The sequence below is a fragment of the Pleurodeles waltl genome, chromosome 6 (genome assembly GCF_031143425.1).
Source record: "Pleurodeles waltl isolate 20211129_DDA chromosome 6, aPleWal1.hap1.20221129, whole genome shotgun sequence".
Classification (NCBI taxonomy): Eukaryota; Metazoa; Chordata; class Amphibia; order Caudata; family Salamandridae; genus Pleurodeles; species Pleurodeles waltl.
Window position 1 is genome coordinate 247,147,025 of NC_090445.1, and position 23,123 is coordinate 247,170,147.

General features: G+C 44.4%; 1 protein-coding gene across 4 annotated transcripts in view; it reads right to left on the reverse strand.

Moving 5' to 3' along the window:
* The window catches only part of STRADA (STE20 related adaptor alpha), a 145,852-nt gene that overhangs the window by 27,533 nt on the left and 95,196 nt on the right, over nucleotides 1-23,123 (reverse strand). For all 4 annotated transcript variants that reach the window (XM_069238023.1, XM_069238024.1, XM_069238026.1 and 1 more), the window contains one exon: nucleotides 1,572-1,813. In XM_069238023.1, the coding sequence (XP_069094124.1) occupies nucleotides 1,572-1,813 (242 nt within the window). The remainder of the gene's footprint in view (nucleotides 1-1,571; nucleotides 1,814-23,123) is intronic.

The window sequence follows — 23,123 nt, forward strand, 5'->3', positions numbered from 1 at the left end:
GTGTTCACCTGCTAAAGTTAAACTGCGTCTACTCTGTGTGTAGGGACATGGGAACAGTCAAACAGACAATGAACAGTATTAAACACGACTCAAAACAAAAGGGGGCAAATAATATTTAAACTGAAGAAGTTGTCATTGGTTTAATCTTTATAGATCTTGCATCTTGCGGTGTCATTCTAGGCTCATAATACAAGATGTGTTATGATCTCATCAACAGATGAGGATTCCAAGCAGAAGATGTGTTCATATCCCAACCTTCACAGATGGGCAGCATAAGTCATTGTGGTTTCCAGGCAGAGCCGAGGCTCCCACCGAGGTCATCCGCTCCTGCCAGCTTACGTCGAAGAGCTCCTCTTTGGATCCAGCTGGCACCCCTGCAATGACAGCCCCTTTATGGAGGATTTTCTCTGAGAAAATACGACTAAGTTAGAAAGTAAACTTTGCAATGGACCAAACCTGGTCCCTGTATCCAACCTGAACTCCATCGCGGTCAGCCTATTCTAGTGCAACCAGATACCTGTGGTTGGCACATTGTGCTTTTTGGTGCTAGAAACATCAAACCTTTTGAAAAATCATCTCTGGTTTTCTCCATCAGATTTTTGTAGCTCTGGTGCCGATTTGCTCATTATAATTGTCTCTATTTTTATATAATTCATTGGGATTTGTATTGTATTGCGTCTTCTACCTTTTAACTGTTTTAGTATTGATAAATGTGTATCCATTTCTCTTAAGTTAAGCCTGTGTGCTCTGTGCTACAGCTACTATTAGTTGAGCTCAGGATTAAATGGAGACCTAACTTGGACTGATTAAGTCATTATTACTTCAAGAGACCTACCATCCACTTCAACAAATAGTTTCCTTTCTCAAAGTACGCATTAGGACAATTTAACATTTTACAGGAGAATCTTTTTTGGGCTATACAGAAGTTTTTAAATGATAAATTATGTAAAAATTAAATTGAGGGGCGCTTGAATTCCAACCATTGGAGCAGATGTCGGAAGTCAGCTTGTACCAAGTTTATGCCCAAGGTTTCAATCAAACTGGGTGGTTCCAAAATCTTCTAGGCACACTTCACAACTATGATGAACCAACAGTGCATGGGTTTTAGGATACGTTGCTGACTAGCCACCCCACCTATCTTAGAATATTGACACCATTAAAGAAAAATAGGACTGTTTTTTGTTTTGTACCGTTTTGTGTTAGTCTGTTTATAGTGAACAGGCACTAAACAAATTGAACACTATCCCAGAGTAGGAAGAAGACTACACTAGATGGCACTTCAACTGCGGGTGTGGCAGGACAGTGGTTGCCTAGCCAGAGTGTCAGACTGAAGAAGTTAGACTTTGCTCAATTACAACTTTAGTCCATAATATAAATTATAAACAGACAGAATAGTGCTGACCAGAAATGATCTCAGGTTGATTTTTCACTCTGAATGTGCAAATCTGATTATTTGTGTCAAATACACCGTTTGTGTTTTCTAAATTATGCTCCATTAGATAGGGCTTTACATTTACATCCACCTATATGGAACACACAAGAGACCTGCTGTTATATGCTCCACGCATTACCTCATGTCAGGTGTCCGCTGTAGGCACTGCTCCACAAAGTTGTGGAAATGTGAAGAAAAGGTGCGGTTGTAAGGATGTTGCGAGGGCTCCCCATTGGCCGCCCGGCTGTTGCTGGCTGCCGTAACTTCACCTATCCCAGAATCAGCACCAGAACGAGAGGTTTTCATAGTTAGCTCTTCAGCAGGGATTGTGGTGGTGTCCAGCAGGCATGGGACCGTCCCATTCAACTTCTCTAATAACATCTGAAAAGGAAAAAAGGTCCAGGTGTCAACACTGGCATCTTCACAGATAAAACCTGTGCACCTTTCTAAACACAGTGATTCAAAAAGAAAACTGCACAACCTCTTGAGGTACTATGGTTTTACACATTAAGACATACCTGCTCTTCAGCTAGTCCTCACCAAGTCCTAAGAGTAGATGCATCTAACTTTATGACAAATCAAAGCTAAATTTCACTATGTCATAACTTACTGGGCACAAGATGAAAATCAGCCAACGTTCAGTAGCCTTGCTTTGAAAATGGCTTTGGAACCCTTCCCAGACCGATGAGCAGCTACAATTGTTTTTCGGAGACCATCACATATATCCTTTGACCTAGGCATGATGTGTTAGCACAATCCTGCATACTCCAAACCAAACTTCCAAAATGTCTGACTTATCTAAAGGTGGTAGGATTTCCTTAAAATACAGTAATCACAAGGCCAGACCTTTTCCTCACTTCTTGAATTCAGCAAGAATCTGAAGACCTGGCTTTTCGAGTAGTTTCACTAGGGGCCCAAGGTATGCCTAGACTCACACCTGCTCAGCACCAAGATACCCTAGAACGTGAAATGTAACATGCAACACCATAACATAGCAATATAACATAACACATTACAAAACACTTTGCAGCAACTCGTTGCAATTACCTTCTTACCTGATTTGAAAGACATATGGGTGCATTGTTTCACCAAATGTTTCTGAATGTCGGCTTTTTTGTTTCATGAATTAATTAATTGATTAATGATAAAGTGAATGTGTATGCTATTTGTTACACAAATTCCAACAGGTAGAACTGGGTGAGGACTAAATTAATATGTAATATGTGATATATATATATATATATATATATATATATTAATAATTAAAACCAGAGAATCTTGAGGTTATACAGAGGTTATAAAATGAGTATGGCAATCCCCCCCCCAAATAAGATGATCTTTCCCACCACATTTTGTTTTATATTTCAACAGATAATAATCTGCCTTCCTGAGGCTCCAGAAGTTCCACTTCTGTCCCTACCTAGAAAACCATCTCATCAGAACAGCTTTAAGGTAAATAGAGAATTCACTTTTTAACTGCGTAAATCCTCCTTCATTCATTCCAAAAGGATTTAGTTCATCAGAGCAAGGCCAGCCAAAAGCCTTGAAAGGAACCTAAGTGTTAGCAGGTTCTGGGACTGAGATCCCATTATATTTTTTTTAGCATTTTAAGTAACATTGAGCTTTGAGCCTAAGGTTGCAGTGTTTCAATGTTTTCGGTAGTCTTTGGCCTTTGATTGGTTTGATACAATGTGTGTGAACTGCGTCTGCCCGAATGGGATATAAATGTATTACATTTGGATGTGCCATGCCTCGCTCTCTACTTCAGTATATCTGTTCTCTGTGCTAATTGCACAACTCCATAGCATTGAGACCCAGAGGCTGAGTTTCAAGTAAAATGGCGCAGCAGTCTTGCATTACAAAAATCTATCAAGCAACAAGGGCCTTCGGAGGAACTCCCGTCTGAGGGCACTCCATATCCACACCACAACCACTCACCTGAGAGCCCAGGATAACTAGAGAGGTCTCTTGAGGTCACCCGCAGCAGGCCTTCATTCAGCAAGGCATTGGCTCAGGCATCCGTCAGCAAAGCCAGCGAGGTCAGCTCACCATTCTCTGTTCTGCCACATTAGCTATGATCTCATTTCCACCCTTAAGTGAGGAAAGCCACCAAACAAATGACCCATACTTGGCAAACATCTTTCCCAACACTGGTGGGAAGACTCTCCTTTACGTCCAAAGAAAGTAAGTATTATTGGCTTGGGGCCTGGGACAGAAGTAATACTTCCGCTGTAGAACCAATCCTGAATGGCATTTAGAGCTTCTTATTTGACAAGCTCTGTGAGAAGGAATCACAAGCCAGGCTAGTCCTGGTGAGAATCTGGATGCATATGGTAGCCAGGCTAGTACAGCCAGAGAGCAAGGTGACAGCCAGCAATAATGGAAAAGCGGGGCGTGTTCTGGAGAGCTACACTCACAATAGAAATTATTGGCTATCTCTACCTATGCATTTGACCTCTAGATTTGGAAAGGTACTCTAAAAACAGTTCACTCAAACAAGCTGTCACAGCTAATGGAGAAAATGGCCCAAACAATTTTCAGTACAGGTTACAGCGGAATCATCTGGTCTGTTCACAATAGGGCTTCCCCCACCTCATAGACAGGTAAAACGTTCTCCACATCTTGAAATATAATGTGATGCCAACACCGACCGTTACCTGATAGCCTGAAAGAGTTGGCAGTAGCCACCCCTTCTGTGGTAGTATCACACTTTGTACTCCCATTTAGCACAGCCAGGCTGTTGTTCAATGCCTCATACTGAAATGTGGCACTAAACCAGTGGGCTGCAGATTGTTGAGTTTGCTGGAAAAAATATTAAAAAGGGAAGAAAAGAATGGCCAGGCAGGGGGGACACATTCTTGCAAGAAATATTGAGGGCTTCTGTCCAAAAACTCCACAAGAACCTTGAGGGACCGGTTATTTATGCCACTCCATTAAAACCTGTTGGGGCTTAAAATAATTTCTCAAGTGCAGCCTTTCCTAAAATGAAGGAACAAGCACACAACCTCAATCTACTTCCAAGTTTCAACATAGGGGGCACTCACTCCCGCAACTCTGCCAGGTGTAAGCAGAGCTGGGGAAGTGGATGACATGGCATGTTTCTACTGGTGTCCCACATTACAGGGGTCTGCAAAACCAGGGCAGATAGCATAAGCAGGGATTTCCAGTCATCAATAGTTCACCAGAAAGCCATGACTTTGGCATTAAGGCCAAGAGACATCCAACCATTGATACATTTTACCACCCATTCACAACTCAGGTTCAAACAGTGTCTGCTGAATGTCCAAGACCACTGGGTGATTGCCAGATGGTAGATGGGAGGAGCTTGTCTATATGCATTCCCTTAGGTTCCTCCACTCCAGAGTTCTGCGGAAAATCTGAGACAGCTCAGGGAGCTCAGCCACACTGGTGGCTCCAGCTTGGCACCAAACGTTTCGTTCCCAGGCCTACTCCACCTGCTTCATAGACACCACATCTCTCCACACCAGAGCTGAGATGTTCTGTCTTTGGAGGTTGCTCGACTCATAAAAAGTTTGGTTTTGCCCCTCTTAACTTCCTAGCAGAGAACATGGACATCCTGGTGACTGCCAGAAATCCTCCACCAAAGGAGCAATAACTGAACTAGTACCTGAGGTTCTGTAACTGCAACCTAAATCCATTCATCTGCCTTCTGGAAGATGCAGCCAATGTAGCTATCACAACAGGCCAGCAGGATACAGAGATGTAAAACAACATCCAACATTTTTGATGAAAAACCCAACAATTTTGACAAAATTATTTTCACTGGTGAGGCACTGCATGGAACTTTAATCGGACATTGGCCGGATTGATGCATAAAACTTCACAGGGAACATGAGAGCTGCATACCAGACACACGTGTGGTACCAACGTGCAACATTTTCAGTTTTTAACACATTTTAATGCAATTTCGATCAAGTCTCTAGATGGGAGAACATCTGCTTAACAGCCTTTGAAATAAGAATAATAGAGTTCAATGCGTTTGGTCCTGAATTCCAGGATTGCAGCCTCATAGAGAAGTCCTATTACTTTTTGTTTTTATTTCAAAATTATTTCGAGACCTAAATCCCTAAACCACGAACTAATCCCTCCCTTTCATCTTTTTCCCCAACATACTTTATTGCTTTTTACTTTTTTTTTTTATTGCATTATTTTTGTGTTATACATCACAATTGTAGGAAATTTGCCTTTTCTGCATGGTCACTCTGGATTTCTCACCTCTTGCTGGACCCTATTTTCTTCTTTTAGAACTTTGTGCACCTTACTCTGCTAACCAGTAATAAAGTACCAGTTTTCCTCTTTTAAACATGGCCGAATTGCCATATCCTTAATTGGTATATTTAACTTACCTGGAAGTCCCTAGTGTAGGTACAATATGTATTGTGGGCCTGGAAGTTGAATGCCATAAGTGGACTGCTGCACGTATTGTGCCATCCACTACAGTGGCAGTGCAAACATTGCTTCAAGCCTACCACTTACTACACCTACTGTATACAGAAATTAGACCCCTTCCCCCCACTGACCACTAAGGAGGTATTACTAAATTAGCATTATACAATTAAAATCCTGGGATGCAAGAATAAACTTATGAAAGAAAACCCATTGTGGGCCGGCACATGGCTCCTTCAGGTGACCCAACTACCAGGAATTCCAGGACTAGGATGCAATCACTATTTCTAGGCTGGGCAGCATCATGACCAGGACTACATTAACTTACTTCTCATCTTTAAAGGCAGAATTTGAACTCCACCAAAATCCATTTTTCATATATTTACAACTGGGTCATGGTACTGGGCCCTATATCACAGGACTGATGGAGTGCTCCCACGTTAGTCCCATGGAGGCCAAAGTATTTACAGAAGAATTCCAGGAATATAAAATTTCCCAAATTTACAGGTCACTAATTAATAATGGACCTGACGTCTTTGCAGGTTTGTGACAGATGATGATTGGAGGGAGGCACGGGAGGCTACCATTACATCACAATTTCAGTTAATGTAGCTAAATTATTTACACCATATGTATTTTACAAGATACATATTGTGGAGAAGAGGGCTGGTGGGTTCTCCGCTTTGGCCTTGTGGTTTAACAACCAATGGGGACCTGGTACACATGTTTTGGAGTTTTGAGACTATTGTGCCCTTATGAGGATGGGTGCTTTCTATGTAGGTAGAATTGTTGGGAACAACCCCCCCCCCCCCCATCACTCCCCACAAAACTGCCTAATCCCTTGCACATAAATGTAGAACTAGGTAGCAAAAGGAAGAAGATGGTTTTGTTAGGGATTGGTCTTTTGGTTGCCTAGAGGGACATTGTCCAGGCCTGAAAATATATTAATCCCCTGCCCCATCTTTCAAAGGCTGGATGAAAGGGTTGGGTCACTGAGTCTGGATGAGTGGGTTTACATGGCCAGGTAATGCCCACAAAAACATCTGAAATATGGGGAGACTGGGCTTAATAGAGAGGCATTATGCCACCACCATGTACTCGAATACAAGGTGGAGGTCCAGGCCTTATCTGTCAAAAGTTATTTGTATTATGCAGTGTTTCGAGGTGTGGTGGATATAACTGGGTGCAAATAAAATGTGGTTATGATGTTATGGCCAGCCCATAATAATGTATGAATAAAGTTAAGTGTATACTTCTCCATTGTTACTACTGAGCTCAGTAAAATGTGTTACAAAAAAAATTCTGAGTTTTCACATTTGTTTCAAAAACTTTATTAGCTTCAGTGATACCCCTACACCCTTTAGTTTTTTTCCTTCCATCAAAAACAGCAATAATTTCCTACACTGGAATAGGAATATAAGAACGTTCACATGCCAATCCATAAAAGTGGATGAAACTCAAGTCCCTCTTCACTCCCTCCCGCAAGGTGACACAATATTATACAAATGTTAGGACGTGTTATCATTTTAGTATAGTTTGCCTCTATTTAGTAGGCACAAAATTCATAGCTAAGCAGAAGAAAATCATTTCGTATTTAACATAACTTTGAGAAGATGCAACACAAAGAAAAATAATAAGTTAGAAATTACTCCACGTTCAGCTCTCTAGTAGCACCCTTGCACCACAGCACTCATGGCTGCTCTTAGCGAGATGCTCTAACTTCACCCACTGTATTTTTGTCCCGTAATCTGCAATCTGCAATCACAGACAATGGTGTGGTCATCATAGTATCACCCCAAAACCAATATAAGCTCCATCGCCAGATGTAAGCTCTGTAACTTGAGCCTTTTTCTGCCAAGTGTCATATATATCATGCCACCAGTGAACATGTGAGTCATTAAGCGCTCAGTCACGAAGCAGATCATCAGCATTCGGGCACTCTTGTCTGCTATTTGTTAACTAAACCACTGTACACTTGATTGCCATATGTCACTCAGACACTGTGTTCGGTCACCATGTGTGCCCTGCCTTTTTGTGTGCTGCCCTGTCAAGCGGGACTTTCATTTGTGGGCGCTAGGCTGCCATGTGTAACTTAAGCTATCATGGGCTTTCTCTTGCCTTGTGGAACCGCAGCAACAGAGCAGTATTGTAGTACCTCAGGCATTAAACGCACTTCACGGTCATGAGCAAACTCAGCCATTGTGTGTTCTTCAACAGGTACCCACACCCGCTGTGCACCATCATCATGTGTTAAATCAGACACTGAAATATCCCCATCTGTATTCTTAGCCAAAGTACTGTGTATATGAATGGTAAGCTCCCACAAAAAAGGTATCTTCTAGTTTAAAGTGTCAAATGCACAATACAAGACAAAGGTCCAGTTCAGCAGTCTTTAATTATAAAGTAGGGGGAATGAAGAGGCGTTGTTACTGTCCAAATGGCACAATCTTTAAGTTCAAAGGAGATAGACTTCCAATGTTCAACGATGTTACAGCCAACACGTGTTTCGCCCCTTGTTGCTAATACACCAGGGCTTTCTCAAGGCATGTGTCAAAGAATGGAAGAATCTTCTGACAAATTATGTGTGGTGAATGTCACCGGTTTGGTCGAAAGAATTTTTTTGACTGCTTCTAAGCCATCTTTATGTTTGATAGATGTATAAAGACTAATTATGTCGATAGTGGCAAGAAGGTAATCAGATTGCCAATCAATATCTTGAAGTTTTTGAATTATGTCCTTAGTGTCTCTCACAAAAGATGGTAAGTTGTAGTACATGGTCTATTAGGGTCCCTAGTTTGGAACACATTGAGTTCACACCGGATATAATTGGCCTGCCTTTCGGGGGAAGTTCTTTTTTGTGAATTTTAGGTAAAAGATACAGAGTGGGAATCGTCGGATGGGAAAGGAACAAAGCAGACTTGTCTTTATGTGAAATGACTTGGCGAGAAAGCCAATGGTCAAGGAGGACAGAAAGTTTTTGTTGTATTTGTGCTGTTGGGTTGGAGGTGAGGCGTTTATAGCACTTAGAGTCATGAAGTTGTCGGTAGGCTTCTGTAAGGTAATCCGTGGTGTTAAGGATGACAATGTTCCCTCCCTTATCCGCTTCCTTTATAATGATGTTAGGGTTGCTCCTTAGTTTAGCTAGGGCTGTTGCTTGTTGGCGATTGAAATTTGATGGAAAGTATTTGCGTTTTTGGCAATAGCGTGCATATTCTTTGTCAAGATCTCTCAAAACCGCTGTTGAGAAGAGATCAATGGAGTTCCCAGCTGGGAGAGTAGGAGTAAAAGTGGACTTAGGTCTCAGGTCCGAGGGATGATACTGATTGATATTCAAATCTAAATTGTGGGCTAGTGAAGAGAGAGGAAAATCAGATTCAGAGGTATTGGACAAATTACACAATAACCCTATGTCTTCAAGGTCCTGAACGGAAATATCACTGGAGTTTGAAGGGAGAGAAGGGAGAGGGGAAGAAGAAATTAAAGAGGAAAAGAAAGACTTAAGCTTAAATTGACGGACAAATTTAAAAAAGTCAATTTTAGTTTGTGTGATGTTCCATTAATTGGTAGGGCAATAGAACAGACCTTTATTCAAGATATGTAATTCAATTGGAGACAGTTGATAATCAGAGAGATTAACTACTAGTTGGTCATCATCTTCTAGGGTCGAAGAATCTTGCTGCGGGCCCTTGTTTGTATACCTGAGGTGCCCGGTGTGGCTATTGAGGTATCTAGTGGTTTGGCCCGAGTATCTTGTAAGGTTCCAAGGCGATAACGCCGTGCTTCCTCTAAAAAAAATTGACCCTGGGTCTGGTGGATAGGTCCCTGTCAGAGTCATCAGAGGTATCTATTTCAGAAGATGGAATAGTGTCTGGGCAACTTGGTATGTCCGAAGGGGGGTTAGATTCCTGAATATGGTCATATTTTTTACTAAAAGTGTAAACTCTTCCCTGTTGGTAGTCGCAGAGATCTCTTCTAAATTTACGGTTCTTTCTTTGAATTATATCAGACTCATAGTTATCAATTATGCTGTTAAGAATGGCGTAGTTCTTAGTAGTAATGTCTCCCCAATTAGCCTCTTCAATTCGTTGGGTAAGTTGATCCACCTCTTGTTTATGTTGCTCATACTGTTCTTGGGAAATTTCGATAAGTTGTTGAATCATGTTCACTGAGGCCTTTTTAAGATTATCTTCCCATTTTTGAAGACTATCTTGGGAGGTGGTATCAATAGGTGGAAAGATCAAAATACGAAGTCCTCTGGGGATGCAGTAATTTTCCAGGTATTTTTTGAGGGAAGCCCCTCCCACCATTTTGCAGTTTCCTTTTAAGTGATTATTGCAATCTGTCTGGTTGCATTTAACCTTACCCACTGTGCACAGTTTTCCTAACCACAGCTATTGTGTAACTTGCCCCAGCACAAACCTGGCCACAGTGTCCTTTGTTTAATGCACATTTACAAACGTTTTGAACTCTGCTCTCCTATATTTAACCAGAGCCCACTGTCCCAGGAATGAATAATTTCAGCCACTGTGAGCTCTAGCTGTCAGTGTGTACACTCAACCACTGAACTCTTGCTATGTTTGACATTAGCCATGGAGTGATTTATTGCCAGGTGCAACTTCAGCCTTTTGTCAACCATGTAGAACGTCATGAGCTCCTGCCTGTTACATGAAACCTAAGCCGCTGTGCACTTAGCATAAGTAAACTCAGCCTGCTGCTACTGTAAACATCAGGAGTTATGTATGTTCTTCTGCCATCTGTAACCACAGCTAATGTACAACCAGCCATGTGTAACCTTAGCCAATGTATGCTCCGCCTTCTGTAACCATAGCCACCATATTACTGGTCATTTATACCTGCAACTATTGCACTGTCACTATCTGTAAATTAATAAATATTGTATACTATACAGCTCTACCTAACCTTAGCATTGTGTGCCCTGCATGACTAGGCACACCGCAGCCCCAACATCGTGTAAAATCATTCACTGTGCTTTCTGTCCTGCCATTTCTAACCACAGTCTCTCTGACGTGCTATGTGCACTCTCAAACATTCTGCTCTCTCACTGGCTCTAAGCCCAACCCCCCCTGTGTGCAGGCTCCGACTGTCCCAATGTAACCTGTAAGTATGCTCTCTGCCCGAGATCACTTCATCCAGTGTGCCCTTGGCACTGCCATGTGTAACCTCAGCAAGTGTGTGCTCGGGTCTGCTCTTGGCATCATTAACAACTGTGCAATCTCTGCTGTTGTGCGTTTAATATCAGCTATTGCACACCCTTTCATGCATGACCTTCGTTCTCGTGCAATTTCCCTCCTATGAGTAATTCTGGCCCTTGCAGGGCCTACCGTTCTATGCAAAAGCCAACTTATTGCTCATGCCTGGTAAGTGGTAGTGCTGTGGCTTTGTGAGAAAGTGCTCACCCCTTTGTGCCTGTGGCAGTTATTTTATCAGTCGCTCAGCTAAGATGGCGCCTTAACAATGAGAAACAAACTGAGCCCTCACCCACCTCAATTTCCATCAGGTAGTGATGGTACATATATTTGCATTGGGTTTATATTTGATTTACACAATTTGGTTAAAGTTTTAGCCTCTCTAGGAACAATGGTATCTAGAGGATGCGAGGCTACTGCATGTTCAGCAATAACGTCACTATAACCAAAACCAAGGCATGAACCTTTTATTACATTAATGTAAAATAGTCTAAGGGTGTGATTTTGTCTGCCAGATCTGCGACATTTCATGTCTGCTTGATTTTCTCCACCACAGCTAATATGCCCTCTGCCTTTTCTGCTGAGTACCGGTACAGGTTATGACACCAGCAGATTGGTTGTGTGAACCAAGAACTTGTGAGGCACCTTCTCTTTTTGTGATACAGCAGCAGGAGCTGTGCTGTCTCACTCAAGGACCATCTTGGAAGTTCACAAGGCGGGAAGGCTGGGACAAATGATCAGTTCCATCAAAGAGGTCCCTGGCAATTCTTCAATTCAAACTCAGTCAGTTAACACACCATTAAGCGATTTTCCAGTCACATCCGTAAGCTTACATCAAACCCGTCACAATGCATAGTCCACTTTACTTGCATCAAAACTAGTGAACAAATATATAAATATTTATCAACTTTCTCCACCTACACATAGTAACAAGGTTAAGATGGTGCTTCCCAACATAGTAAGAGATACAATATCAAAAGGACGACACACAAGAAAAAATTAACACTTCGCAAGTACAATTATAAGGCCGGAAAACTGCAGATGTGTCACACCAAATGCTCTATTACTTGGTTTTTGAATCGAAGATCAGGAAAACAGAATACGACGCAGTCATTGGTAATACACTCTTCAGAGGCTTTGTTGTCACATTATGTTTACGGCCTCTGGCAACCTCAAGACTGACAAAGATGGGAAGGTCTCTGGTCTACTGGATCAGAAGATCTCTGCCTGGGTTGGGAAAATGGGCCACCATACCCGGTTTGGTTTCAAGCAACAAGCGATTGACTGAAGGAATGCTTGAAGTAATATCTGTCACTGACCACAAAGGATGGAGTCCGGCCCAGGTTAAACACCAGGGGCGTAGTTTCAGGGGTGGGGGTGGGGGTGGGAGGGCCAGGGGGGCGGTGGTATTTTATGGTATAAAGCAGTGGCGGCCGGCAGCTTTATCGGAGGAGGGCAGGCGGGAAGCACACACACCCTCATTCTTACACGCACGCATGCCCATCCATTAACAACACTCATAACATTCAAACATGCACGCACCATTCATTTTAAAAGATCACACACACTCATTCTTTCACACACGCACGCACGCACATCCATTAACAACACTCATGACATACAAACATGCACGCACGCACCAAACATTCATTTTAAAAGATCACACACTCATTTTTTCCACACATGCACGCACGCATGCACATCCATTAACAACACTCATAACATTCATAACATTCAAACATGCACGCATGCACCAAACATTCATTTTAAAAGATCACACACACACATACATACATACTTACCTTCAGCCTCGAAAGACCCAGGAGGGTTGGGACTGCTGCCTTCCCTCAAAGGCTGACCTTAGGTCAGCCAATGATGGAAGGCAGCAGTCCCAGCCGCTTCATAGAGTGGGATGGGGTCAGTGATACTGCTGACCCCATCCCACTCTGTGACGAAGTGTCACTGACTGACACTCGCCCTGGGCGCTTCAGGGCTTAAACCTGAAGCACCCAGGTCAAAGTCAATGGGTGACACTTTCCTCGTCACCCAGAGAAGGGCCACGAGGCACCTTTGCTGAGCCGAGGAGGTCACGCCCATAGGAGCTGTGACCTCAGCCCAGCAAAGTTCAGCTTAGGCAGCCAGGAATCTGCGCAAATCGTGCATGTCTGCTCCTGGCTGCCTGACCTGAATATGAAGAGTGTGTCAGGCTGACCTTTGTTCAGCCTAACAGACACTCTTCATGAGGGGAAAAGGTGGGGGGTGTGCCCCTCCTCCTTAAAGGACGGGCCGCGCCTGGTATAAAGTTGGGTACAGGTGCATTCAGTCGCGTGTGGTGAGATGTGTGTCAGATTTCACCAGAAATGTTTACATATGCTGTGACAAAAACTGAAATACACTCTCTCTCTCTCTCTCTCTCTCTCTCTCCCTTTCTGTGTTTTGAAAGTCTTAAAAAATTACGTTAGTTTACAAAATAAGGTTTTCCCACACTTAATAACCTTACCAATCCGCATTTCTCTCTTTTTCCCCTGCCCCTTAAGCCCCTCTCATGCGCCCTGCTTGTCATATAATGTAGTTTTACATTTTATGACAGCCTGATTGTCGGGAAAATTAAAGCCCCCCCGCCCATCCCCCTAATTTTACTGACCAAGCGAACCCTTCTGTGCCAATGTGACAGAGATCAGCCATATACAAATCAGTTGTGGTTCTACTCAAACAGGAACTGTCTAGGCCAACTTGTCAGTCCAGGTCCCTCCCAGATGGGAACACAAGCAACACCAGATTGGTTTCAGCCTATTTTGGCTTCTTCAGTGAGGTGCAACTGGAGTCCTGCAGCCCACCGAGGACAAGACCGTGTCAAGGTTTACGCTTCTCTCTTGGGCAGCCACAGCAACAAGAGATAAAGTGATGAATGGAATAATTGAACTGATATCAGACACTGACAATCACTCAGGCCATATTCTAGACAGTTTTTTTTTCTCCATTTTGCCACTCTAGATGGAGTCCAGCCAGATACAAATCAGTATAAGCTGAACTAGGTCTGAGGGTGGTCGGGTAGTTGAGGCTGGACTGATCCGACTGCAGCAGGACCAAATCTGTTTTTTGTAAGGCTGGTCTTGAGAGATTGCTAGTAAGCGAGATCCAAGGACTCCTTAAAGCATTTTGTTGTCTGGGACAGCTGTTCATTTTTATGAGACTCTGCAAGCCCACTGGAGACGCTCTGCGTTCTAACAAGATTTGAGGTTAGTGGACCAAGGTTTTATATTGTTTTACCACTAGAAATACTTTTGGGGTTATGATTTGGTTGTGGAAGTGCTAGCCTCTTATTTTACTCTGTATGCAGTATAATTTCACCTACGTGTGCATAAAGTCTTTAAATTTCTAATCCCAAACAATTACACTAAAAACCTAGACTGCACAACTATTTCGGCCCTAAATAGGAAATTACCCAAAGGAACTGCATTTCTTGGTCAATGGAAATGCATTATTTGAGGCTTAGTATCTCTTAAAGTAGAGAATAGTGCTCTCTTAGTGTTTTGTCGGATAACCAGTTTCCCCAGGATTTCAAGAAAGGGCCTGTAGGAAGATGGCTCTGCATATACTATCTCAAAGTGAGAGATAGTGTGCACAGAGTCCAAGGGTTCCCCTTAGAGGTTGATAGTGGCAAAATTGGATAATACTAATGCTCTATTTTGTGGTAGTGTGGTCGAACAGTAGGCTTATCAGAAGTAGTGTTAAACATTTGTTGTACACACACAGGCAATAAATGAGAACACACACTCAGACTTAACTCCAGGCCAATAGGTTTTATTTAGAAAAATATTATTTTCTTAATTTATTTTAGAATCACAAGATTCATAATTCAAGTAAATACATACATTTTAAGGTACTTGGCATAGGTAAGTTTGGAACTTTGAAGTAAAACAGTAAGGTACACAGTTTTGGCAAAAATGGCAATAAGCTATTTTAAAAGTGGACACTGCAAAAATCAACAGTTCCTGGGAGAGGTAAGTACAAGTTAGTTTAGCAGGTAAGTAAAGCACTTACAAGTTCAGTCTCCGGGACATAGGCAGCCCACCGTTGGGGGTTCAAGTCAACTCCAAACACCCAGCACCAGCAACACAGGGCCACTCAGGTGCGGAGGTCAAAGTAGGGCCCACATAACATAGCTGCCTATGGAGACCAGGGGTGCTCCGGGTCCAGTCTGCTAGCAGGTAAGTACCTGTGTCCTTGGGGAGCAGACCAGGAGGGTTTTGTAGAGAACCAGGGGGTCACTCTGGCGATGCAAGCAGGGCACAGGGGGGCTTCTCGGGCCAGCCACCCACTGGGCAACGATGAGGGCCACCTGCTGGTCACTCCTGCACCAGTAGTTGGTTTCTCTCGGGCCTGGGGGCTGCGGGTGCAGTGTTTCTTGCAGGCGTCGGGTTCTTTGTTACCGGGCAGTCGCAGTCAGGGGGAGCCTCTGGAGTCTCTCTGCAGGCGTCGCTGTGGGGGTGCAGAGAGGTCATATCAGGGTGTCCATGTCGTGGCGTCGCCTGGGGGTCCTCGCTGCAGTGTTGGTTCTTCTGGACACCAGCCAGGGGCATCGGGTGCAGAGTGTTCGGGACTCACGCTTCCGGAGTGAGGCTGGAGTCTCTTTAAAGATGGTTTCTTCTTGGATGTTCAGACAGAGCTGCTGTCCTTGGGAGTTTCTTGGTCCGTTGGGTTGCAGGGCAGTCTAAGTCGGCAGAGGTCGCTGGTCCCACTGGATGTGTCGCTGCTGCAGGTTCTTTGAGTCTGGAGACAGGCCGGTAGGGCTGGGGCCAAGTCAGTTGTTGTCTCCGTCGTCTCTGCGGGGCTTTCACGTCAGCAGTCCTTGTTTCAGGTCGTCAGGAATCCGTTTTCCCGGGGTTAGGGTCGCCTCTAAATACTCCATTTAGGGGTGTGTATAAGGCTGGAGGGCAGTAGCCAATGGCTTCTTTCCCTGAGGGTGGCAACACCCTACCTGAGCCTCCTCCCTGTGGGGATGGGGGCACATCCCTAATCCTATTGGGGGGGGGGGGGAATCCTCCAAAGCAAGATGGAGGATTTCCTGAGGCAGGGGTCATCTCAGCTCAGGACACCTTAGGGGCTGTCCTGGCTGGAGGGTGACTCCTCCTTGGTTTTCTCATTATCTTCTCTGTACTTGCCGCCAAAAGTGTGGGCAGAGTCCTGGGGGCAGGCATCTCCACTAGCTGGAGTGCCCTGGGGCGCTGCAACACCAGGCTTGAACCTTTGAGGCTCACTGCTAGGTGTTACAGTTCCTGCAGGGGGAGGTGTGAAGCACCTCCACCCAATACAGGCTTTGTTCCTGGTCATAGAGTGCACAAAGGCACTAACCCAGTGTGGCCAGAAACCCATCTGGATGTGGCAGGCTGGCAGAAACTGGTCAGCCTGGTAGTAGTAGTTGGGCTGGTATACAGGGGGCATCTCTAAGATGCCCTCTGTGTGTATTTCCCAATAAATCCCACACTGGCATCAGTCTTGATTTATTGTTCTGAGAAGTTTGATACCAAACTTCCCAGTATTCAATGTAGCCTTTATGGAACTGTGGAGTTCGTGTTTGACAAACTCCCAGACCATTTACTCTTTATGGCTAGCCTGCACTTACAATGTCTAAGAATTGGCTTAGAAACTGTAGGGCATAGTGCTCATGCAGCTATGCCCTCACCTGTGGTATAGTGCACCCTGCCTTAGGGCTGTAAGGCCTGCTAGAAGGGTGACTTATCTATGCCACAGGCAGTGGGTTGAGGGCATGGCACCCTGAGGGGAGTGCCATGTCGACAGTCTTTTTATCCCCACCTGCACACAAATGCTGTGAGGCAATGTGCATGTGCTGAGTGAGGGGTCCCTAGGGTGGCATAACACACACTGCAGCCCTTAGAGACCTCCCCTGGCCACAGGGACTTGGTACTGGGGGAACTATTTACAAGGGACATATTTGTGTGCCAGGGCTGTGCCAATTGTGGAGACAAAGGTACAGTTTTAGGGAAAGAACACTGGTGCTGGGGCCTGGTTAGCAGGGTCTCAGTAGACTTTCAATCATAACTAGCATCAACATAAGGCAAACCGTTAGGGGGTAACCATGCCAACAGTGGCATTTTCCTACAGGGCCTCACATTGTTCTAATGCTATGCCAGACATTTGTTTTTATAAACGCATTTTATTGGGTCTTCATGCAGGCATTTTGCCAATTGGCCAAAAAATACAATAAAGGGATATGAAGTAAAACCCCTCCAATTTCAAACAGTATACCTTGCATTATCATGTATGTGGTTCCTATCTTGTCGACACGTAGTTACGTATCTCTGTGTCTAGCAGGGATGTTAATAGGTGCTAACACTATACAATGATAATCGCCCCACCGTTGCTAGGTTTTGGGGTATTTTGGGGGGCAACCCCACACTTGGTATACCGCCACCTCAATGCCCATGCAGTGGTTCCTTTTTGCCAATGTTAGTCCCAGGAATAGCAACTGACATTTATAGGGATTACCACCTATGCCATCTGTGCAATGAAGGAGGACCTCGCCAAGACAGGCCACCTCGCCACCACGTCAAAAACTTGCCAGGGCAGGGCAGTTCCAGACAGTATGGAAGAAAGCGTTCCTGCAACAGAAACATCCTGGGGAGGCAATCGTGCCCATGCACCATAGGGGATGCTCTGTGAAATATGCGTGGTGGATGTATTTAAATTGTATTAGGTGGAGACATGCTGATATCATCACAGAGCGAGGGGCTCACAAGGCCTCTGCCTAATCGTCATCATCCATAGTGTCAATGTCTTCTTTCCATACCCTCCACAAGTCCTGGAGTGTATTGGGACTACGTGTATTCAATGACTCATAGAGCTTCGTGATTTTGTGAGCCTCCAAATCTCCCATCAGAAGTCTCCTCACGAGTGGGTTGCACTCACTGATATATTTGGACAGGATATGTCGAAGTTGAAGGTATTGGTAGAATTGCTTATGGAGTAATTGGTAATCCATCTGCATTTCCTAAAACGTTTTAAGCATTGTGCCAAGCATGACTTCACTGAGTGTAGATATACCAATTAGATCCCACTGCTGGAAAGTTTTCTATGAGGGCCACCTGATGCAGTAAGGTATCATGCCAGAGGGGGGTCATGGAAGTCTGTGGCCCCCACCATCCTAGTCTATGAAGGGATCGTCTCCAGACGGCTATGACAGTTTGGTATTCCAGACATTTTTAATATTAAATGGTGACTTCCAGATAGCCAGAATCACACACCTCTGTACTGTGTTGAATCCAGGGCAATTAAGAGAATCTTCTGATTTCTGGGAAGCATTGGTTACTTTATGGCCATTAGGTTTAGGTTCTCTTCTGTGTCATATGTATCATACAAGAAGACCAATACTGTGCCTGTCTAACCCTTTTTTTGTTTTGTCTGGGAATCCGAAGGCTCTGTATTTAAGTTGTGGTTGTTTCAGAAACGCTTTCCTGAAGTAAAATAGCATGTTCCTCTGAAAGATACTTTCACCAGCAGATGCCTCACCTTTTGAATAATTATCATAGCAGTACCTCACAGCAGCAGAAGATCAGTGGAGTTGGCTGAATAAAATGTCCTGCAGAACCGATTGGACAAAGTGTTTTTGCTGCCAAACTGGCAGTCAATTCAGTAATATTTTGTGAAAGCATGAACTGAGGCCCATTTTGCAGCCTTGCAGATATCCAGAATGGGCACCCTATTCGCCAACAAAGTTGCAGCGGCCATGGGTCTGGGAATGGGCCCACAGGACTCCAGGGAACCACTTCTTGGTCAGTGCTTAGAGCAAGAGAGGACCTTGTCAAGGTGGATATTCATCTGCATCAAAATCCACTGTCTTGCATTTTTTCCTCACCAGGAAATGCCATAAATAACTAATTGTCCCTCTCAACATTGCTTGTGCAATTGATGTAAAAGCTAAGTGCTCTCATGAGGTCAATGTGATTGAGTCACTTTCCCTCCTTCGAGGGATGAGGCAGAGCAAAGAATGCTGGCAGTGTGATCAACTGGCCAACATGACAGGATGTCACGACTTTTGGAAGGAATACAGCCTGTGTTCTCAACACCATTTTGTCTGGGTAAAAGGTGTTGTAGGGTGGCTGTAGCAAAAGTGCCTTCAGCTCACTCGCTGGCCGTACTGATAAGATGGCAATAAAGACCTTAAGGAACTCAAAGAGTGTGTACATTCTAAATTGCAAAAGCAGATTAAGGTCCAATGGGGCATCTCAAATGACTTATGGGAAACGTGCATCAAGCATTTTAGAAAACTCATCGTAAGTGGCGATTTACACAACATAGGTTAGTAAAAGAAGGCTGAAAGTGCTGACAAATGAGCTTTCACTGTGCCCACCACAAGGCTCTGTGGCGGCGCTTAAGAAATAAAACACAAAAGGCAATTGGAGTGTTTAGCTCCTAAAGGACCTGTGCTTCTAGTGATAAACTTGTCCAAGTGCACAACATAGATACACTTTGTGGTATGTCGCCTGGCTGCAAGGATGACATCGACCACCTTGGTTGTAAAGTTAAACACATCTAACTGCTACTACTCAATATCCACATGTGGAGGCCTAAATTGTGGCGACTTGGATGCAGTGACCCTGCCCTGCTGGTGAGGCAGGAGGTCCTGCCAAAGTGGAAGCTTGATCGTAAAACAAATGCCCTAGCCCACTGGCATCTGGCCCAGTCCAGGGCAGCGAGATTGACTTGGGTCTGATCTAACTTGATCTTCTTCAGAACCCAAAGTAGGAGAGGTAGTGGAGGAAATGTGTAGGGAAAGCTCTCCTTTTATTCCTGCTGGAATGCGTCACCTAACAAGCATGCTTGAGGAAACTTCAATGTTCTGAGCTGTTGACACACATTTGAATGTGACAAACAGATCTACCCAGGGCATACCCCATTGATCAAAAAGGTTCTGTGCCACTTAAAAAATGGAGACACCTGCTCAGTTTGTCCGTACTGGTATTCAGGGACCCTGCTAAGTGCTTGGCAACTAAGGAGAGGTTCTTCTGGTTCAGTCACCTCCAGAGGGGCTGCACATCATCACACAGGATCCGGGACCCCACTATGCACTGCTCTTTGCAGTCACACATGGCAGTTGTGTGGTCCATGAGGACCTGCACCAGCTCCCTCTTAGGGACAGATCACCCAAAACCTCTAACAGGCTGAAATGGATCTGGTGCTCTACTGTAGGTCAGAAGCCTCTGATCTCCTCCTCTCCTAGAAGAGCAAGAAGCCTCAGCAATCTCTAAAGAAACTCCTATCTTGAATGTCCCAGTCTCGCTGCTGCGGAAAAAAAAAAAAACGAGCGTCACTGTCCAAAGGACTACTCCGATAAATGGGTAATTCGAGTTGGGCTCAGTAGTTAATCTGTCTCATTGACAGTGAATCTCAATAATGTGAAATGCAGCCATTGTCTAGAGGTGGTCCATGACTCTCTAGTGAGCTTCAGGACTGAGTCATTGAAGACTGGGAATACATGTACCCTAACTTCCCAAGGTGGACAGCAACTGCTTCAATCACTTATATGAGCATCAGAGGGACCAAAGTAAGACAGATGGGGAGCACAGAAAACTGAACATGGTCTTCACCTATCTTGAACCACATAGAATTCAAGAGCATCTTGCTTTGTTCCTTTGGCAGAAAGGCATTCAATGAGAACGTCTAGAACAGACCTGAGGTGCCAGCTCTTCGTCGGGACAAGGAAACAGCAAGAGTGTCATCCTATTCCTCTCTCCAAAAATTGTATCCACTTGATGGCACCACTGGGGAGCAACAGATTGACCTCTTGCATCAGGATTCTGAAGAGTTGAGTGGAATGATAGAAGTAAAACGTTGCGCATAACCCTTTTGAATAATTTGTAATACTGATCTGTCGGACGTGATGGATCTCCAGCCGAGAGGAAACACCAGATCTTGCCTCCTCCCAGCCCAGAATAGGTTGCTGAGGTCAAAGGAAAGCAGCTTTGATTTTGTGGGGAGGATGAGATGCCAACCCTGCTGATTTGTGTGAATTAGGATGGTGCCAGGGGTGGGATCGCTGCTGTAAAACAGGCTGTGGGGGTTGATATGGTCTAGAAGCTAGTCCAATGAAGTAGTCTCTGAATTTCCTAAACTGGTGGGGAAACTGTTTTGCTATTGTGGATAAGCCAAGGGATCGTGCTGTGGAGGTGCTGCTTTTCAATCATATCAGAACTCAACTGGCCTTCTCTCTAAATAGCCTGGAGACATCCAATGGCATAGCCATGAAAGGCACCTACATGTCACGAGAAAACCTGATTGATCTCATCCAGGCGTGTAAATTAATATGTGCATTAATATGAGGCCAATAGCCCTGCCAACATAGTTGTTTCCAGGTCACTCTCGAGTCCATACTTTAATACCATGGCCATGATCAATACTATAGGCCAATGAGGCCCTGAGATCTTCTGGCACGGCCAGCAAAATTTCACTTACTGCGTCACACAAAGCATGTGTGTAACGGCCTAGTAAGCAAACTGCGTTGATAATGATAAGTACTAGACTGACCGAAGAGAACAGCCTCTACCAAAAAGTATCAATTCCTTTAGATTCTCTGGGCAGGGGATGGGCTGGAAAGGAATCAGAGTTGACTTTAAATGTTGAGGATTAGATCATCAGGGTGTCGGATGTTTAGTTAAAGTCTTAATCACCATGGGCAGGTCAACTGAAACATGGCTTTAGCCCTTGTAGCCAGGATGACATCATTAAACAATAGCAGTAGCTCAAAAGAAATAAGCCCTGGCTAGAGGATTTCAGTCAGGACATTTTAGTCAGTCTCAGTGGCAGGCACCTCAGCTGCTCTTCGAACCACTACTGCAAACAAGTTGGTTTCCTCCTTAGGAGGCCCATATATTGAATGGCACTGTTTCAAGGATGTGTTGAGCCCACTGGGCTTTTTCCAAGTCCAAGAATTGTATAGTGAGGAGGAAGCATTTTGCCCCCTTGATCATCAGTGCATTGAGGGACATAGGGCACCTCTAGGACCAGATCTGAGTCAGAGAACGATATTACCTATACTGCTAACGTCATTGAGGCAGAGGTCTCAGCACAGTCAGGTTGTAATTTTGTGAACTCATAGTTTGACACCACTCAAGACTGTGCCAACAACAGGCCAGTGGGGTTGTTGATGGATCCAGTACTGAAGGAACCAACATGGACTTAAGTGCTGGTCTAGAGGTCTATAATGGAATCAATACGGGCCCAGTAGCAAGTCCAGAGAGGGCAGATCCACCAGCGGTAATCTGATTAAAGACTGTAGATCCTTAGGGCCAAAAGGTGCACCAGTGGGAGCTTAAGCACACCAAAAAACCTGCAGCATGGTCCCTTTAATGCCCCTATCTGCTGCAGGGTCGACGATGGTCCGGGGAACAAAGGACATGCTGAGACCAGCTGCGGAACAGGTTTGGATTCCAGGGACTGTGAATGGGTACGACCTTTATCTTGCCACCCATGCAATTTCTTGCCTAACATTGAGTGGCTGGATAGGGATTAGTTCTCTCATTATTTTACACTTATATTTGGACTTTGACTTTCCAAATGACTAAGTGGGAAGTACATTGTTTGAGGGAAAAGCCATGAAAACTTGATTGTGGCTAGGCTCATGAACAGTGCTTCAACCGTGACCTCTTTTTGTGTTCAATGACACAAGTTTCACCTCCAGGTGTCAGATGGTCTTTGGTGCATGAGGGACCCATTAGACCCAGCCATTTGAAAATCTGATTTGGTCCTGCTTCCTCACTTTGGTTCCTGTCTGAAGTGGCATTGTGGGCAAAAGAACAACGGACTGGATTGCAGCCAGAGTAATTACCAATGGCTCCAATTAATTCAGGCATTCTATCCTTAACATTTGTTTGTTCCTCAGTGAGACACCCTATGTTCCACCTGTTACCCAAGCGTGGATCCCTTGATCACTATGCCATAGGACTGAAGCTACACCCCGATTGAAGAGGCCCAACTAGGCTGAAACTGGTCTTGAGCTGCTTGTGTTCCCACTCAGAGGGAGTCTGGTCTGGCAGTTTGGGTTGGATTGTTCTTATTGG